The 14314-nt window shown below is 41.7% G+C and overlaps 1 protein-coding gene across 2 annotated transcripts in view; it reads left to right on the forward strand.

Annotated features, from left to right (window-relative positions):
- The window catches only part of rtn3 (reticulon 3), a 32327-nt gene that overhangs the window by 1100 nt on the left and 16913 nt on the right, over positions 1 to 14314 (forward strand). The window contains exon 2 of one of the 2 annotated variants that reach the window (XM_023423891.2): positions 5874 to 5921. The exons of the other annotated variant lie outside the window; for it this stretch is intronic. Coding sequence (XP_023279659.1) covers positions 5874 to 5921 — 48 coding nt within the window. The remainder of the gene's footprint in view (positions 1 to 5873; positions 5922 to 14314) is intronic. 2 annotated transcript variants of the gene reach the window in all.

Consider the following 14314-nt stretch of genomic DNA (forward strand, 5'->3'; position numbering starts at 1 on the left):
TTTCTGTCGTCTTTATAATAGTAATCATTTCCCATAACAAAACATCAAGCCTGAAGAGCTTCAGTACCATCAATACTTTCTGTCTAATAACTCATCACGGTTTTTGTTGTCTTTGTTAGATAGTTGTTCTAATTACAGTCTAGACAGCCTAATTATAACAAAAGACCAGTGTTGTCTCCCAGGGCCTTATTGACAGGTTATTGTATGTCAGGGGGTGGCAGCTTCGACACCAGTGAGCATCTGTTTTTTTCTGTGTCTGTGTGGGTTAATCTTTCTGATCTGAACGCCATGGCTCAATCAGCCACCACACGAGAGCCATTAGAAAATCCTTCAAAGCCATATTTGGTTCATCAAAAGGATTGTAGCTGTGAAGAATTAAAGCACATGTGGTTGTGGGCGTCAGCTGGATATGGCAGGGTGTGGCACATTATGCTTCAACAGAGTTTCAATTTGTCCCTGAAGGTATAATCAATAAGGAGAGGGAAGCACAAATTAAATATGATGTACTATCAATGCAAATTCACATATGACATTTAGGATCATGCTTACAATTATGACACGTACCATTTCATTAAAAACTTATGGAAATGACCAAATTATCATCTATTATAATATCAATCTAGTCTGTTGGTCCCAGAAGATTAGCACCCGTGACCAAGTTTGGAAGTTTTGGTGCGTAGTAATATTTGATGCAGAACTCCCTGTTTGAAAAATGTGGGGCTGTGGTATAAAATACACAGGCCTGACTTTGAGTTTCCATCAGAACTGTGAAGCAGACACCAGATAACATGGCTGTGAATAGTTTTCAACTAGCTCCCACCAAACTCAGAATGATAATATCTTTTTTTAAACGTTCTTTGTAGGATAAAACGTTGCCTTCCACAAACATTAGTCATTACAGTAAAGCTGAGTCACGCTATGAGCCCCACTGGGCTGCAACATCACATGGTGAGATGAAGTTTGCAGATAAAAAGGACAATGGATGTCACTTTTTTCAACTTTTATGAACAAGAAATATACGTATTTTAGTGTAAGGACATAATTTCACATAAAACAAATAATGATTTAAAAAAAAAACAACATTATTATTAGGTAATGGATTTTCAGCTTTATTTACTATGGATTAATCTGTCAACAGGTTTCTGACTGTGTTTAGACAGACAGCTTTTGTCTTAATGAATTCAACATAATCAAAATTTTCACAGCACTAATTCTATGAGTAAAGCACAATAGAAATAATGTACAGCAGGTTTATCTTCCAGTCTGTGGATGTCAGATAGACGACAGCCTGCTCAGTCTCTGCAGCTTGTTTCTGTAGATGAGCCAATTTCATTTGACTTGCACGCTGATGAGTGACACTAGTCACAAAGGAAGTGGCACACTTCAGGACGAGGACCTAATTTCTCAAACTACATTGCATCAGATTTTATGGGGGAAGTTAGCCATGGACTCGGTCTCCGTGTCGCTGCATTATGGGTAATCTCACAATCAGAAACACTTTAAAGTGTTTGTTTTCTTTTTACTTTAGTGCTTTAAACTGAAAAACACAGATCAGACCTGCAGCGCTCCAACACTTAACATTAATCCTGAGCTCTGTGTTTGATAACCGATGTCACAGCTGTCTCTTGGCTCATATTTCCTCATTGGAATGTTCATATATGAGCAGACTAACCTTTATCTTACTGGAGGTGTTGGACCCGAACTTCCATTTGATCTGTTCACTTTCAGAGTGTTCACTGAAGAAAACAAGAGACTTGACTCGTTATTTTTTTCTTCTTTGGTGCTGATTTACATATTCTATCATTTTGATGAGTTAACATGCTTGAGTCAAAAGCATCTTGATTTACTTGGTCAGGAAAGGTGTTGAGTCTGAAGCCAGTGAAAGTGAAACATACAAGCAAAGCTTCAAAGAACACAGAGTTCCTTCAGCCTCCCCCTCTCTCCACTTGTCTTGCCAAGAATACCCACCCACCCATACCCTCCCTCCCTCCACTCCCTGCTGGAGCAGACCATATAACTGAGGTCACAGAGGCAATCAGATAGCCCTCAGGGGTTGACAGTACAGGATAGCTGGAGCTCCAAAGCAGGAATGGCAGGCGTGGTGGTCAACCCAACCCCTGCACCATCACTTCCACAAAGACACAAGCCTGAGAGGCCCAAGGCCAAAGTAGCAAAGGTGACCTCAGCTGATGTCCACCAGTGACGGATTTAACAAGAAGAGCTGAAGATCTGGAATGTAGACCAGCCTATTTTAAGCAGCCTGTTCAAGGCGGAAGTGTTGCGCCTTTATTCCACCTTGCTGTTCTTTATTAAAAAGTATAAATGTAAAGTCACAGAGCCAGATTGACGTTTGTGTAAACAGGAAAGCTGTCATGGTGAGGCAGACACAGACGCTGCTGGTTATACATCACGCCTCTGATTCCTGAACGCCGTCATGCTATCTAAAATCACACAAGGCTCTGGCGATATGCCAGCTTTGTTTTGATTTAGTGTAAACAAGCAGAGGCTGCATTATGAGAGGTCTTAACTGTAATATAGTGGGATCTCTGATAAAACGGGGAGAAAGAGGGGAGAGATATTGCTGTTTGATTTTAGATAGCATGGCAGCCTTCAGGAATCAGAGGTGTGACGTGTACCACAGTATTGCTGGAACAACAGTGGACAATCGAAGCACAGGTATTTAACACTCCACTACAAAAAGGAACTTTAAACTTTCTCTCGTCTTTGACTTCCCATTTCTCTACGTAGTGTCTTTAACAGTTTACTGGGATATAAAAAGGAGGAACAATGCGTTAATAAATCTAGCATTGTTGTTGTGTCTGGTGACAGCTGATTACATAGTTTTTAATGGCTCACAAATTCTGATTTCATCAACCACCTTCCAGCAGCAAACAGCAGGTTAACTTAGAGGCTAGCTGGTGAAGAAAGTGGAGCAGCTGAAGAGCCAGACATCTTTCTCAGGAGTTGGTAGAAACCAGAAATAATTAACACACCTTTATCTTGTGTGTTTGTGTGTGTTAACCAGGTTAGATGTTGTGTTTTCAGCTTGCTCCTGTCCCCAAGATAACTACAACTGCAGCTTTAAACTACATAGAAGGGCACATAGAGAGCGCAGACCTCCACTAAGGCCAATGTCAAACGACATACACCAGACTAAAGAGAGATAATTCAAATTCATGGTAAATTATCCAGAACTGCCCAATATTGAATGGGTTCTTCCCTGACCTGAGTCCTTCCCTCCACCAAGTTCAGTGCAAATCAGTTCAGTACTTTTCTGCTGTGTTCAAACCACTATGGCTCACACCATGTGCAGTTGTCTTTAAATCATTTCCACAAATTTTTCATCAGATTCTAACAGAAAGCTGAATGCATTTTACAGAAAAGACCTGTTCACATAATTACTTTATTATGCCGATTGTAACCTGCGTTGTTCGAATTATCTAATGTCATGTGTTTTTACAATGATGTTCATGCATGTTTTTATTTTTTATTTTTAACTTCATATTTAAGTGTAGCTTTTTGAGTGTCTATCATCTTCTTGCAGCATACATAACTCTACCTCCATCAACTTCCATTATAGTTTAAAAGTGAAGGTGTGGTGCGTTCAGAGTGACAGGAGAGAAGGAATGTTGCACCACCAGGGCACACCAACGCCAACCTGCTCAGCCTGTACAAACTCCAGTTGAGATGAATTAAGGGAGATGCCACACCTACCTGAGTAAACCTGAAACTCGCACAAATCCTCAGTCTGCAATTCAGACTGAAATTACCCTGCATTAAAACAATGCAAGGGCCTGTGCTGGTGAGGGTGTGTTGTTGTTTAATGTAGCAGTGAGACAGAGAAATACAATCTGGGTAATCCAGTTGGAGGAACAGGCTGGCATGTATGTGATTGCAGCCAATCACATACATGCTAGATGAAGTCACGTTGCATCGGAGCAAAAGTTAAACCAGATTTAACTCGTTATGGGCAACTGCCCCCTCGACCCCCTGCTGCGTCTGCACAGTTCAAATGAACAAGGAAGGCAGAGTGAATATCTGTGAATGCAGCCGAACCCATGACTCAACATGTCTCCCATTTCATGATGAACATGGAAAATGAGGTGTGAACTCCTATCAACAGCCTCTTTACCAAGATGGAGGCTGTAATGTCTCTAAAAAGGAAACAAACATTGTTGTACAGTTACACAACTTGGCCAGAAGTCCAGACCATAAGTATTTGGACAGTAACGCTTTCATCACTTCAGCACATTCAATTTGAAATACAATAATCCATAATATATTAAAGTTCACAGTCGGAGCTTTAATTTGATGAGTTTAAACAAATATATACTCAGTTGTCAGGTAGCTATCTTAAGCTATCGTTCTGCAGTCAAATAAAACGTTCCTGCAATAAAAAAATAAGTTATAATGATCAGTTTTTGCTGAAGTTGTTTGAGAGAGGTGTTGATTTGGCTGTAATCATTTTGGAGGTTGCAGTTTGTGGAGACGGAACTGTGTGGGAAGTACGGCCATTCAGAGCTCCATATTTTACACTTTTTCTGAGTTTTCTTTGAAGTGTTCATCCGTAAGAAGATATATTTGTGGATTTAAGAACCAAAAACCATCTCACTGTAGTTTTACATCTCCTCTCTCAGGCTTCTCTCTGGAGCTCTGGTTACAACAGGTCAGTGAACCAATCAGAAGAGAGGAGGCGCTGAGCCTCTCTTCTAATTGGCTGACTGTTTTCTGATTGATCCAAAAAAAAAATCTAACAGATTTCAGAAAAAACAAATCCTGCAATGTTGGATGTTGGGTCTAGGTGGGCGGGGCTTGGGAAATGGCTAAGAGTGGTGATTGTTTTTTTGGGGGTTTTTTTGACAAAGTTCCAGAAGTCCTGACGGCTGGTTTTAAGGCTCAGTTTCTGAATACAGGCTGTGTGTATTTCTCTGTGGACTGAGGCTTTGATACTTTGATAGTATTACTATAGAACCTAGACTTGATCTATAATCAAACAACACATGGACATCTACCTTTTAGACTGGATGGACCTTTTAATACGCAGGCTTTTCACCAGATACTTGAACCTGCTTGCTCCCATTCAGCCACAAGAGCATCAGTGACCTCCATCGCTGATGTTGGCTGATCTGGATCACAGTCCATATTCCAGTTCATCCCAAAGGTGTGGAGTCGGGTTGAGGTCATGGTTCTGTCGAGTTCTCCCACACCAAACTGGGAAACCATTTCTTTATGTAGCTGGATTTGTGCACAGGGTCTTGTCATGTTGAAACAGGAAAGGGACACACACACAAACTGTTAGAAAAACACTGTTGTCTAAACTTACATTGTTTGTTGTAGCCTTAAGATTTCCCTCAGGTGGAGGCCTAGCCCAAACCATGAAAAAACAGCCCCAGACCAATATGTGGACGGGTGTGTCGGACAAGTTTGTCCACATATTTCTGGCCATACAGATTACATTAAATGTTTGTGTTCTGCTCGTTTCTAGTGTAAAAGTTACTAAAGAATAAACGGTGGACTAGATTGTAGTTAATCTGTCGGAAGATCTTTAATTTGCTGATAGCAACAAAGTGAGAAATACCTTTGTCTGCTTCTTAAAACTGTCTTGGTTTTGCCTGCATAGCAAATGTAAGTGCATGTGTTAAAGTTTTTGTACGTTTACTGATGTAAACAATGAGAGGCTATGCATGGGGCGTCTCTGTTAACTGAAGTATTTTCTGGTCTTTATTTGAAGTAGTTTTTGTACAGCATGTAGAGTTGTTAAGGCCGGATAAGTTAAAGTCTGATTTGAATGCCTTTGTTTGAATGGGTGCAGTGGGTAGGACTTCTTTTCTTCTTCTACGATGATCATTCTTCTGTCCTTTTTATTTTTTCAGATTCCTTTCTTTCCTCTTCGCCTGTATCTCTCATTCAGTCTCCTCAAGGCAAGTGTATGGTTCTCTTACGCTGCTCGCCTGCACTCCCTCTGTCCTGTTCTCTCACGCTGGCCTGCTGCTACTTCTCTACTTGCACTGCTCTACTTCATCCCTCTTTCTAGTGCCCCTCTCCTGCTCGCAGCAGCCCAATAAAAATAGTACGAAGCTGCAAAGAAACCTGGCAACATAATGAACTTCAGTCCTAGCTCCGGTTCCTTTCCTAGCTCGCCCGCTCTTTACCCACCCCTCCTCTTACAGACCTCGTCATGTTTCCCATCTGTTTCCAACGCTGCTGGCCCTCAGACGCCGGACTAATTGTAAGTTAGCAGGGCAGCACAACTCCTCCTTCTGTTTTCAATGACATATGGCATTGGTAATTTTCTTCTCCACCCCCACCCCTGCTGCAACTTGAGATTAAACCTTTCTAGTTCATGCTGTAAATAGCCAACCTTAGTTTATTGTCAGGGCAGCAGGAAACGTATCTATGCATAGTCATAATATGAGTAGCAGAAGCTTATACAGATATTTACAGACTTGAGACATTTGGAAATCTGCAGCAGTCAGTAGCACAAATAACCATGAACTGCTGCTTGATGTTGCTGATCTCTAAAATCTGTAGACCTGTAAAACTGTGCCTCTGCAGCTGTTAGCAGCCAGATTCATTTCAGCCTGTACTGCCTGCTAACAGGCATTATTTAGGTCAGCAGCACTCACTATAGGTTCAAGATAATCCCAAGATTGCCACTTTATTTTAAGAAAGCAGAGAAGTTCAAGTTCACATTGTGCACACAAGAGCAGAAACCTAAAAATGGATCAGGTTGGTGTCCCGTGGGGGTGGTCCTACCTTTCTGCTGCCCTAGTATCCAAGCACCCCCCCCTTCTCAGCCCCTGTAGCCTCCTGGTCCCAGAGGATGAGTGGCACTGGAGATGCCTTCCACCGCCCAGTGGTCTGGGCCTGCCATTTCCTTTGGCTGCTCACTCACCCACTATCTGCTTCTAGCTCTGTAGGCTTTGTGCATGTCTCACATCCTCGCTTAAGCTTTAAAAAAGTAGGTTTTCTTTGATCAGTTTTGCTTCTTCATTTTCAGATTCTTTTTGAGCTGCGGTTTTATCATTGTTAGAAGTCTGTATGTATGTGAACACATGGTAGACAATACTGTGAAAGTAGAGTTTGTTAAATAGTCATCTATTAGGATAGATCATGGTAGATGATAACATGAGCCACAAAGTCACACATTACCATTACACACCGAGGTCACAAGCATTCCAACCTATTCACCACATGACTGCACGCTGTGGACTTTGGACTCTTACTGGCTCATCTGCTTCTCAGCAAAAATATATGACTTGGTTCATGTGTTACGATGTTTTATCAATAAATCTGTGCTTCAGATGACAATTTAAAATCCCTTAATTGATTAGATTTAGTTATTTGGATTACTGTTGTATTAATTTTTGTGAAGAAGACCGTACCAAACTAAACTATAGTTCCATGGTGAATCTCAACTTGTCTACTTACTGGGTTGTTCTGAGCTTTAAACCACAACTTCATCAGCTCGTTGCGGAACGTCATATCTAACGCTTGTTTGAACGGAGAAAGGGTTTGGGACCTCCCCCCTACAGAAAGCTCCCAAAAAATCCAGTACGTGGACCTAGAGTTGAGATTATTTTGCCACGGATGCTGTTCCAAATGTTTTTGATACCCAGGCCACATACATAATCACACAGCTCCAGTTATATAAATCTGATTTTGAATGCCACATAGGCCGAAATTGGCAGATGGTACATGACTAGTGGCCTGATACTAATTAAACTGAATTATAGTCCCACTGGAAGTAGTCTAGGTCCTTATCAAGTATCCCTGGCTGGTTCCCTGGATGTACTCTCAGAGCACTAGTCATTCTGGAATTTGTTTACAAGTACACAGCCAAAAGACTACAACACTGTTGACGAGATGGAAAGTCCATTCATGTGGCCTAGTTTGAACAAGGCATTGTATTGTGGTGCAGGGGAGGAGGCAGCGATATCCAAAATAAAGCGGACCAGTCAGTGGAAAAGTCTGTGTCTACACGGGGGCGGGAAAGGGGTGGGGATCGTAGGATCATGCTGACAACTTGAAGGAAGAAAATCCAGACCTTTCATTATCTAGACAAAATTATTCAATCTCCAAAAACCTTTTTGAGTGGTGCTGAGTTAAAGTTGATTCACCGTCACTGTTAGTTGGAGGTTGTTGAGCGTGCAATGTCAGGTGTTGAAAATGACATCGGAGATCACTGGTCCTGACAGGGATCATGTGATTGTTGGAACAGTTGCTTAGAACACCTTTGGAACTCTGTGGTCTCGAGAATGGCCAGGGGCCACGTGCCCTGGGAGAGGTGGGGGTCCTGTCATCATAATAGTGACTGTTAATGTCGCGTCACCTGTGAGGCTGAGGAAATCATGGTACTGAAATTACCTAATAAACTGCAGGGGCACAGCAGTATTATCTAACTCTGGTGTCAGAACATTATATAATTTGGTGTTATAATGGCTTTTAACAAACACTAATTATGTAGCAAGTAACTAACCACTACAGTGAATGCAGCGCTTGAGTTGTGGAGAACAGTGGAAGTTTTTGAGACTCGTCATTTTATTTTATGTTGTGTTTTGAAATTCAAAAAATGTGCATAACTACAACTTCTGAAATATTATCACATCATTGTGATTGGCAGCTTTTGTCTGACAAGTTTACTAGCTACTCCAATCATTGGGCTCAACCATTTCCTGTTGGTTCAGCTTTTCAATGTATAGGCAGTAAAAACTGCATTAGATGTGTTTGTATCCAGGTCTGCATTTAAAATTTTTATAGTGATATGTACACAGCCAAAGAGCCCCTCACTACAAGTTGTGTAGCAGAATTGTAGTCTATATCTGTTGTGTTGGAGAGCTGGTGACAGTTTATCATGCTGCCACTTTGTGTTGAAGAGCACAGTCTGCTCAGTCTGTCCTGCAAGGATGTTTTATAAGAGTTGATATGGTGTTGTCAAGATGGCACTCATTCCATATACAGTGGGGTCCAAAAGTCTGAGACCACTTCTCCATTTGGAGCCCACTGTATTGGGGTTCTGAAGGTGAAGCTCAGGAAGTTGTCTTTCTAGCTTTACAGACATTGATTTGTAAGGGATACAGTGGGGTTCAAAAGTCAGAGACAGATTGGAGACTCTGCAGTAGACGGGGGATATAGGGAAATCCTGAACAAGAACATGGTAATGACCATCACATCTGAATGATCTAAAATGGGTTATAATATAATATTTCCTACGATACAAAAAAAAAAAGATATGTTAGTGACCTTTTTTTTTTTTTTTAGATGAGGGCTCTGTATGGGTCTACCTGTGTCAGCCAACCCTCCTTCAGGACCCTCCTCTCAATCTGGGTTAGACACAGGTTGTATGCTGCTGGCTTTGGTGAAAGGAATGGAAATTAATGAAATTATACTGATGTTTAAATGACATTTAAAGAGCAGGAGAGAGGGCTGAAATTGAAGATTTTACCAGTAAATTATTCTATGTAATTCTAAGGTTTATTGGTGAGTGATTTCGAAGTATACCGCAGACTGGAGTCTGCTGATAGTGAGAAGAAGGGTAACAACACTGAGCTGACCCACATGTGACCTTGGTCTGCTGTCTGAAAATGGTAATGAAGTCAGTTATTCAGACTTGTTTTGTTTTCTGTTAAACTGACATAGGCTTTTATGGATTTTTGTATGGATTTACAAATAATAGTAAGATCAATAATCAGTTTCCAAGAAAATGGAAAATGAAGACCTTTACACCTTTACATACATGACCAAAATTACTTGAGGCTCAGGTCAACACTGAGATCACATGAAACTAAGAGGAGAATGGTTGTATGTCTAAACTGACACTATCACCATATTTAGTTTAGCTGTGTACAGAGAATAGCTGCCAAATCAGAATCTTTTCAAATGTAATAGTGACTGAAGAATTTTATTGATTAAATAATCAAATCAAATAATCACTATCAAAAAGAAACTGCTTTCAAGTCTGCAAGTGTAGACTTTTGGACCCCACTATACACTTGCTATACAGACTGCAGCTTATGTGCAGTCACCATAGCCACACATGGTGATTTACAGGAACTATCTGTGAGTTAGATTTTATTTCTTTTGCTGCCTCATCTGATCATTCCAATAATTTAAGTTGCCATACTGAGTGCTGCTTGATGGCAACTTTGTGGAGTAGTTAAGAGTAGCATGCAAAAAGTGAAGATCCCATCCATTATGAATCTGCCTTACATTTCCATGATGCAATGCATGAATGCTTGGGCTGCTACATTAAGGCCTCGCTGAATAATAGAAGTGCATGGGAGTTTAGTGTGTAATTTATATGACCTCCCCTCCTTTTTCCTCTTCGCTGTCGTTCTTCATGCATGGTGATGCAGACAAAAGAGTCGTCCTGGGCTCCGAGAAGCCCTCAAGCGAAGGTGTAGCGACATCCCTTCGCTTTCCTTCACAACCTGGTTCATTCACACCTGGTCATTATGGGAGTGAAGCAGGGCCACCAGATGGACAACCAGATTCACCAATAAAGACATCTCCTGTTTCAGAGAGAATAAAGGCACTGGAAGCCCTTGCTGCCAAAAAGAAGGAACCTGATTTTAGAAGCGATGGAGGTTTCTCTCACTTCAGAGATCGCCACTATGAAAAATCTTCTACTGAGTCCCAAAAATCTCCAACTGAGTCCCAAAAATCTCCAACTGAGTCCCAAAAATCTTCTACCGAGTCCCAAAAATCTCCCACATCTCCCACCGAGTCCCAAAAATCTCCCACTGAGACCCAAAAATCTCCCACCGAGACCCAAAAATCTCCTGTAAAAATTGTGCCAACTGTAGAGAAAAAAGGGGGTTCTGTTGATCAGGAGTCACCGGAATCCCCCTTTGAGGTTCTTGGAGATTTAAGACAAGTGAATGAATTTGAAGAAACAGAAGAGTGGATGAAGGCTCATTTACCTCCAGTGCCAGACTTTGATGCTGCAGATTTAATTAAAGGCACCCTGACTTCAGACAATCTTACATCAAAGGAGGAGAAGGAGACTGAAATAGTTATACCTGATGCTCCTGCTGCCTTTGCTGGTGTCCCTGATGCTTTCATGGATTCTCCTATTCAAACTTCAGAGCAGAAGGATGAGTTCAGTGATGCACAGAAGCAGCCAAGTGTTGAGGAGGAGTCTGAGTTCGACCTTAGTTTTTTGCCAACAGCCTACATGTGGGATCAGCAGGAAAAATCAGGTGTCCAAACTCAAGCTAGTCTCGATTCAGAACTTCCAGCTTCATCTGCAACTCCTGCAGGCTTTGACTCTTCATCTCCTCCTGTTTCCCCACCAGTTGACACAAACGCTAAACAGAATGTTTCAGATGACAAGAAGACCACTTGGACTCGAGATCTGGAGGCCCCAGAGGTTAGTGAAGCAGACAGCTCAGGAGAGTCAGATGATACTGTCATTGAAGAGGGTGTCACTGTTACTGCACCTGTTCCCCTTCCATCTTCTGATCCATCATTTTCAAATGACCCTACGACTACCCCTGCCTCTGCAGCTCCTGAACTTCCCACTGAGGAAAAGGAAACCCCTCCACCAAAGTCTGAGAGGAAGCTAATGCAGGTTCCAACAATCAATGTTATTGAGACAGATGAGCCAAATTACAGTGATGAGGAGATGGAAATGGAGCTTGAAGCAGAGGAAGATGAGGATTATGGAGGTGTAAAAGACACAGCCAGAGAGGCTACAAAAACTCCAGAGCCAGAGGACAGTAAAAATGAACCACCCAAGACACGCCCCTTAGAAACTGAATTCATGGAAGGCTACTCTCCTCCATCCTCCCCGGTGGACTCTGATGTTGAATACTCTCCCAAACACAAGATACTAAAATCTCTTCCAGAAACAGTCCACCAGGAATCTACATCCCAGCCTGAAGCCTTACCCAGTCCCAATATTTCAAAGGACTCAGCATCCGACTTTTCCCAAGCACAGTCGAATAAGGTAAATGATGAACCCTCCCCATTCACAAATGAAGAAGTGGACTTTCCAGACAATGAGGACGAATGGTCAGATGAAGCACAAGATGTTGAGGTCAAACCTTGCAGGACTGATCTTTTGTCCAAGGAACCAGTTCCTTTCGCCCAATCTAAAATGGATGAAAAGAGCATTGCAGCTGTAAAAGAGACTTATATGGAGACACCTTCCTTTTCTAAATCCAGCTTCATGCAAGACGATATATATGACAGACAATCATTTGATTATGATTATGATGCATCCTCATCCCTGGATGACATTGATGACAAAGTGCGAAACAATGCTAAGGAGCGGTTTCTTTCTGATCCATCTGATATCAAAATTGAAACACTGAATACAAGCACTGCACAAAATGATGTTCCAGAGGACATTCAAAATCTAGATGACTTTACTTCACTGAATGATGGTGAAAGACTGAGCAGCATCAATGAACAAGATCTCAATAAGAAAATGACCACTGACATCATTTCAGATAACATGGCAAATGGAAACTCCGTCCCAGCACAGACAGTTGGCTCAAAGATCGTGCAGGACACTGAAGCAGGTCACCAAGCACCTGATGCAACAAGAAACCCAGAAAGCATTGACCCTGACAGGTCAGATTCAGAGCCCACAGATAGCTTTGTGGAGTTCATGAGAGAGTGCCTAAAATCTAGGCAGGATGAAGAACCTGACAATGATCACCAAAATGTTCCCTCTGAGACTGAATTCTCCAAAACTAGTTGGCCTCCCTCCCAGTCCCCTCCAACCATGGTGATGGATCTCGAACAAGAACAACTTACCATAAGTGCTCTTAAAGAGCTGGGCAGCAGTCAAGAGGAAGAAGAGGAGGAAATGGTGTCTCTCCAGCCTGTGGTTCCTGACCAGGAGAAAGCTAACCCCAATGCTACATCTACACAGCAGTCCTCCTTTACCTCAGTTCCTAACCCTCCAAGTTCCCAAAGTGACCATGTATTCGACAGCACGTATTCCAAAGAAGTGGAAGCCATCGACGAATGGGTAGCTGAAGCCTATCATCTTGCTGAGCATGTCTTGACAGCAATACTAACCCACTTATCAGGTAACACCCCTTCCTGCAGGGCAGTAGGCCTTTCTAAGCTCATGCAGTCACTTCAACAGGTACCCTTCTCTCACTTGCACCTTGTAACTGCCTGATCCTTTCTCAAAATGTTCTTCAGCCATCTCCTACTTTTGGCCTATGAAATGTAGACTCTCCTTTGATCATAGTTGCCACTTCTTATCACTTCTTAGCAAGGACTTGCACTAGGAGAGCATATAAAGGCCTTAGTGTGCTTCAGATGACCCAGGTGGAATGGGTCTACATTGAAGGTAATTACTTGTTCTTAAAGGCATCACACTACCTCCCTTGTCTCTCCAAGAACTGTGTCTTTGCTTGTTTTTGTAGGATGAGTTGTACAAATGGGGATAATGATTTACACTTTCATACATTGTGCCTTCAAAGGCATATAGTTGGTGCACATGAAAATTGAATCAAGTAGTTGTATAAAGAAAAAAACCCCGGGAGAGGTTACATGCAGCCTATTTCTCCTGAAAAGTTGTATAAGTGTGTGTTGAATGAATTCCAAACTGATTACTAGTGGGTTTGTCCAATTGCTCAATCCTGTTCCTCACCTGTGTAATCTGCTAATTGTCTTTACTGGTGCACCTGGCCAGGTGCCACATTATCAAGGCAAAATGTTCAGGTTAGAAACTTCTTGGATTGGCGGCACAATGTTTAGTCACCACAGGAAAATAGTCAGGTTTATTTGTAAAGCACATTTCATACAACAGACATAGACTCAGTGTGCTTCAAGATAAAAAGCTTATCTCATGTATTTTAAGCCAAACAACATAGAGTTTAACAAAATTGTGTGGGAGAATTCAGTTATTTTGATGATTAAGTTTATTATGAGCATGTTTCATCATTATGTTACGTGCAGTGACACAGCCCATAGCTGCTGGTGCAAATTATTACAGCATGACAGCACATGTGCAGTCTCAAATGCCAAAATGCAGTTAGGTAATTGGAGCAGGTGTTCTTGTGTCAGAATGTGTAAATGCCTGATGCAATAAGGAATACCAGAGACGGCTTCCCTGGAGAAATACGTTTCTCAAAGTCCAGGGAGTCATAATGCTTAAGTCAAGATTATAATGATATCATTGGGTATGATTTTTCCTAGCCCTAGTTATGCATTTGAGAATACCATGTCAAAAATGTCTCTACATATGCATCTAAGGAACTCACATACCCACAAATCTTTCCCTTGAAAGTCATAGAGGCTTATTGGACAGCATACTAAAAATAAAGCCAGCTAAACTAAGGCTAGAGAA

Source organism: Seriola lalandi, unplaced genomic scaffold (genome assembly GCF_002814215.2).
Source record: "Seriola lalandi dorsalis isolate HSWRI2012SDOR001 ecotype SW California unplaced genomic scaffold, Sedor1 jcf7180002054694, whole genome shotgun sequence".
In the NCBI taxonomy this organism is placed as follows: domain Eukaryota; kingdom Metazoa; phylum Chordata; class Actinopteri; order Carangiformes; family Carangidae; genus Seriola; species Seriola lalandi.